This window comes from Phyllopteryx taeniolatus, chromosome 4, assembly GCF_024500385.1.
Source record: "Phyllopteryx taeniolatus isolate TA_2022b chromosome 4, UOR_Ptae_1.2, whole genome shotgun sequence".
NCBI classification, from domain to species: domain Eukaryota; kingdom Metazoa; phylum Chordata; class Actinopteri; order Syngnathiformes; family Syngnathidae; genus Phyllopteryx; species Phyllopteryx taeniolatus.
Window position 1 is genome coordinate 12,186,822 of NC_084505.1, and position 6,224 is coordinate 12,193,045.

The window sequence follows — 6,224 nt, forward strand, 5'->3', positions numbered from 1 at the left end:
ACACACCGCACTCCATATTGACAGAATTGTTGAAATTGTTGCAGATTTAAAAAGAAAAACAGAAATATCAGAGCCATAAGTATTCAGACCCTTTGCTCAGTATTTAGTAGCAGCACCCTTTTGAGCTAATACAGACATGAGTCTTTTTGGGAATGATGCAACAAGTTTTTCACACCTGGATTTGGAGACCCTCTCCAGTTCTGTCAGGTTGGATCGTGAACATTGGACAGCCATTTTCAGGTCTCTCCAGAAATGCTCAATTGGGTTTAAGTCAGGGTTCTGGCTGGGCCATTCAAAATCAGTCACGGAGTTGTTCTGAAGCCACTCCTTCGGTACTTTAGCTGTGTGCTTAGGGCCATTGTCTTTTTTTAAGGTGAACATTCGGCCCAGTCTGAGGTCCTGAGCACTCTGGAGAAGGTTCTCGTCCAGGATATCCCTGTATTTGGCCGCATTCATCTTTTCCTGTCCCTGCAGCCGAAAAACACTCCCTCGTCATGATGCTGCTACCACCATGGTTCACTGTTGGGACTGCATTGGACAGGTGATGAGCAGTGCCTGGTTTTCTCCACATATACCGCTTAGAATTAAGGCCAGAAAGATTTATCTTGGTCTCATCAGACCAGAGAATCTTATTTCTCACAATCTTGGAGTCCTTCAGGTGTTTTTTTTTTTTTTTTTTAGCAAACTCTATGCAAACTTTCATTTGTCTTGCATTGAAGAGAGGCTTCCAGTTGGTTCTCAACTGTTGTCACCCTGGGACCCGCATTTTCCCATTGTTGTAAAGTCGTGACTCACTTCTATCAAAGTTAAAGATTATTTTTTTTTTTTTAATAGCCACTGAAAAGATGTGCAACATATTTTTAAACACCATTTCAAATGGGGATGACCTACCTCCAAAAGCATATTGCTAGCCACGACGTCCACTAGCCAGAGATTGAGCTACATGTGGTTGTTTACGGAGTAATCAAATGGCTAGAGCGCAAGCAAGTGATATTTCCTGTCACTTACCTAATATGTTCCATTTGAGAACCTGGTACACCTCTGTACTGTACCGAAAAAAAATGACTGAATACGTGCGCGTTTTTACTAGCTATCTGCGACCCATCCAAAATGGGATCGCAATCCACAAAAAAAACCTTTCATGTTAATCCAAGGGAGCAGGGTAACGCTATTGGCAATGTGAAATCCCAAATGCTTGACATTACCCCAAAAAATTAGCGAAGACTGTGATACGTTATTAAGCAGCACTGTTTAATGTGAAACAGTGTAAATTGTAAATTATATACAGAGATGAGGAAACAGATGTGCTTTATTATGCAGCTTCAGCCTGGGCCTCAAGTCTCTTCTTCCTCAGCTGGAGCCTCCTCTCCCTCTCATACTCCTTCATCCGCATCACATAGCTAGAGACGAAAACAAATACATGAAATACACATTTTGCCTGAAATACAAAGCTTAAGCATTTACATTAAAAACACATTTCTATGGATTAATCCACATTTTGCCAATTCTGTTTTCAACCCTGAAGAAGAGACTCCGGTTCAGACGCGGCGTCCTGTGTAGACGGGTATTATTTTATATTTACAGGTATATCTCTAAACACATTTATTGGCCTGTTATTTTGTTGTTCAAAGTGGGTTACTTTTTGTGAGAACGTGGTTCCACCAGACCTATGTGACAAGTGTACTGTATCACCAAATCACTTATTTCGATGCCTTGCGACTGCATGACACGATAGCTAAGCAATTAGAGATGCTTACATGTGGAGTAGTTGTGATAAATAATCGTGATTACAATATTGATCAAAATAGTCATGATTATTTTGGCCATAATCGTGCAGCCCTATCTAACATGCTGCAAATCGGAAAAATTGTTTAATAAACATATGCTTAAAAGGTATTTAAACAAAGTGTTGGGAGTTTGTATTATTCAAAAGGTTCACACCAATATTTTCCCTTTTACTGCAACTGAATATCGGCTTCATATGTCAGTTATTGGCCTCCTCTACTACTAATAATTGGTATTACATCGGCCCTCTAAAATCATAATCTAGTTCTGATTAGAACTGATCATGTTTTGGGTAAATTAGTGTTGACAAATAACAGACAAACTCCACTATAATCAAACCGTTCCCTTTTTGGTCAATCAAATATATTCTATAAAGCAAGAATGACCATTCACAAAACACTAACTCTTGGGGTAAACACTTACTCCTGGTGTTCACAGTAGTCCCAGTCATGTCTCTCATGTTTGCAGGCAAGGAAGTTTGGCCAGTTGTCCCTTTTGCACTTCATAAGCTTGAGGAGGTGATGAGCACAATAGTCCCTCTGCTCCAGAGGCAGCTGGGCCAGGTTCAACTGCTCCTGGGTTGCAACCATCTCTGCAATGGGGACAAGAATATCAGTCTTCTTTAATGTAGTAGGAATGTACAAGCAATGTTGGGGAGTACACAATTGCATGTATGAGATTATGAAAAAAAATCCAAGTGCCCTGTTGAAGCATTCACTCAAAATGAAGAAAAGTAATCAAAATTAATGACATTTGATTAGTTATGGTCAAAGTAATTGAAATAGTTATACTACTATTACATTTTTAACAGGGTAACTAATATTTCCAAAGTAATCTTCCCAACACTACAAGCTAGTGGCTAAACTTAATGCTGAGAAATGTTGTGGTTTGGCTGAGATTTTAAAAATTTATTATTTCAGGACTATGATGCTGGTTAATAAAACAGAACATGTATATTAACTATGTATTTAATATTATTTATCATGCTTAGTAACTATTTATATACTATTTGTCAGAGGTGGGACCAAGTCATTCCTTTGCAAGTCACAAGTAAGTCTCAAGTCTTTACCCTCAAGTCCTGAGTCAAGTCGCAAGTCCTACACTTTGAGTTTCGAGTTGAGTCATTTTAACAACAAAGTACTGTAATTTCTTGTGTATAATACGCATTTTTAGCCCTCCCAAAAAATGTCAAAAATCAATGGTGCACATTATACATGGGTATAGGGGGAAATGAAACAAGAACTTGCCCATTTTATAAATGTATGCCGCCATCTAGAGGTAAAAAGTGACGTGGGCCCCCTTTAATAGGTAAAATCTGTTTGATTTCAACAATTAAACTTAAAATGACGGTAAACTGGAAGTAACGCAAGCGTCGCCTCCGGCTTATTCTTTTCTCCTAAATTAATTACATTTTTATTTGACTAATATACCCTACAATGGTAATGTTTTGTTTGATGATAATGCTTTTCTGAAATGCTTAACAGTTTAATTTGAATCCCATTAAAATAAAACTAAATTTGTTTCGCCTGGCCCTTGTTTTCTTGAAAGAATTGTACCCATCTTACAAATTCTGCCAGGGTAATCAAACATGAGCACAACTGTGTGTTTTCTCATTTACGAAATAAAAGCACGGCTGTGAATTTCAAAATAAGAGCAAGTAAATAAAAAGAAAGTATTACGTGTTCAAATAAAGTGCTTAACTTCAGAATAATTAGGAAAAAAACTAACAAAATACAGATAATACTTCATGTTTTCAGCATATGGGTAGAAGCAAAATTATCCATTGTAAAAATGCATTTTACATAGGTAAAAGGGCTTTCCATTTTTCCCCCCCGATGAAGTCCTTTATGTTGGCAGTGTGTTTTGGGTCATTGACTTGTTGCTTCTCTTCCTGTCATAAACTGCTGTTGATACCCTCGGCCAACCTATTCGATGTCTGTTGCTCAGTACACCAGTAATTTCTTTTGCAAATTGTTGTATTGGCAATGCCCAATGTTGGTGCAATAGCTCTGATCAATTTTCCCTCTTCTCTCAGCTTCAAAATGGTTTGCTTTTCTCTCATAGACAGCTGTCTGGTCTTCATGTTTGCTTAACAGCAAATGCAGTTTTCACAGGTGAAACCCAAAGGCAAAAACAAGCACTAACGTTTAAGCAACACCTGAGCAACTAGAAACACCCATCAGTCACATGTTCCAATACTTTTGCGCACTTGAAAAGTAGGACGGTAGGATGGATGGATGGATGGATGGATGGATATACTTATATATTTAATTTATATATTTATATATTTCATATCTTTTAAAATCCATATTCATTTATCAAAACAAATTTGAAAACAAGTCCACTGAACCGTTATTAGAAAACTAGGTTGCTGAACAAAGATTTTGCCCCTTCAAAGCCAAAAGTCAAGGTGGGGGGAGGGATATTCTATGAAATATTATACAACAGGCTATGACTTTTCCGCACTTTATTTCTGAGGTGACATTAAACAGACCTGTCACAAATGAGAATTTCCATCCAGTGGTGCTGCAATTAGTAATCAAGTATCCTACTCACAATTCTATTAAATAATCAAGTAGTCGCCTAAAATATATTTTTGCCTGGTTAAAGAGCATTTATAAATAAACGAGAAAATGAGACCTTTCACTTAATAATGAACGACCAATTGTTTTCTTCTTTTGGATAATCAACACTATTTCTTGTGAGTATTAAAAATGGAACACAAGTTTGTCATCTTGTTGTAAAGACAATTGTATCAAACTGTGGTATCTCAGTCAGAACACTATGGGGCACTACATGAAAATATTACATAACTAACAGGCAAAGAAGAAAAAGACACAAAGAAGAATGTTGCTTTATGTCAAATAGATGCTAGCTGTGTGCTGATTGGTAAATAAAGTGAATAAAAAAAAGAAATACAATACTGATTCTTGAGAACACCACACTGCTTTGGAATGCTGAGCTATAGAGAAAAAGTTGCAAAGTGTAGGTATCTCAATACGTTGGTAAAAATGGCAAGTCTTTTCAAGTGGGCTTGAGTCCAAGTCACAAGTCATTGCTGTTCAAGTCCAAGTCGAGTTGCACATCTTGTGAGTCTAAAGTCATCAAATTCATGACTCCAGTCTGACTCGGGTCCAAGTCACGTGACTCAAGTCCACACCTCTGCTATTTGTTATCTGGGGATTGTTATACAATATGATTTAATTTATTAATCACCTGTGGCCCTTTCCGAGCTGAATAGCTATCGCGAGAATACGTCTGTACATGCGAATATAGGTGCGCTAATTTCAGACACCATCGAATTACAAAAATGACACACCAATTCTTCCTACAAACCTCGCTCTTTCCTCTCAGGAAACCCAAACTGGGGCTCGAACTCGAATTTCTTCGCCGGGTCCGGTTCGGTGTCGGTCTCGGTAATATACCGCCTGACCAGGTGAGCGCCCATGGTATCCTTTATATAGTATGCACTTTAATTTGTTTAGTCCGGTTGTCTGTGCTGGGATATTTTCAAAATACTTCAGCTGGCTGCCATTCGGTCACCTACACAAGCCCCTTGGATCCACTTCCGCTTGTACCGGAAATAAACAGATCAAAAGTGCACGGTACTTCAGAAATGTCGTCCTCTTTAAACAAATGACACATGTTCCGTGACGAGCTCTGGGTCCTTGTTGCACGTGCCGACTGTATTAAAGAGTTCATTCATTCATTCATTTATCTTCTGTTCCGCTTCTCCTCACTAGGGTCGCGGGCGTGCTGGAGCCTATCCCAGCTATCTTCGGGCGAGAGGTGGGGTACACCCTGAACAGGTCGCCAGCCAATCGCAGGGCACATACAAACAAACAACCATTCGCATTCACAGTCACACCTACGGGCAATTTAAAGTCTCCAATTAATGCATGTTTTTGGGATGTGGGAGGAAACCGGAGTGCCCGAAGAAAACCCACGCAGGCACGGGGAGAACATGCAAACTCCACACAGGCGGGGCCGGGGATTGAACCCGGGTCCTCAGAACTGTGAGGCTGACGCTCAGTCGTCCACCGTGCCGCGTGATTGTGATTGTGATTTGATTGTCAGTGTTGTTTATGTCCTTTGTTTATGTCTGGTGTTAAGTAACCACTGGAAATTTGATTTTTTTTTTTTTAATCTTCCAAATTACAATTCTAAATGGATAATATTTCTTCATCCCACGTTGATTTTATATATTTTCTAACTTTTCTCAAATATAAGAACAATGCTTGACTGCATTATGGTTAATACTTATATATACTTTGTGTGTATTCCCCCTCCAAAAGCTGACTATTACAAAACACACAGGGAACCTATATTTTTTTTATTCCACTGCCTCGTTCTGTACCAGGCACACACAGTCTGTATTTAGTAGTGGAATGGGAGTATTTTAGATGATAGCAAATACCAATCAGAATCTCAGATGTTTA

At 38.8% G+C, this 6,224-nt stretch overlaps 1 protein-coding gene across 1 annotated transcript; it reads right to left on the reverse strand.

The window, feature by feature from the left end:
• Nucleotides 1-1,230: 1,230 nt before the first annotated feature.
• On the reverse strand, nucleotides 1,231-5,378 carry ndufb7 (NADH:ubiquinone oxidoreductase subunit B7). The gene is made up of 3 exons (XM_061769512.1): nucleotides 5,122-5,378; nucleotides 2,209-2,377; nucleotides 1,231-1,400 (listed from the first exon to the last, which is right to left on the reverse strand). Exons 1-3 carry the CDS (start codon nucleotides 5,231-5,233, stop codon nucleotides 1,313-1,315), a joined length of 369 nt encoding a protein of 122 aa, XP_061625496.1. The 5' UTR covers nucleotides 5,234-5,378; the 3' UTR covers nucleotides 1,231-1,312.
• Between the last annotated feature and the right edge of the window lie 846 nt (nucleotides 5,379-6,224).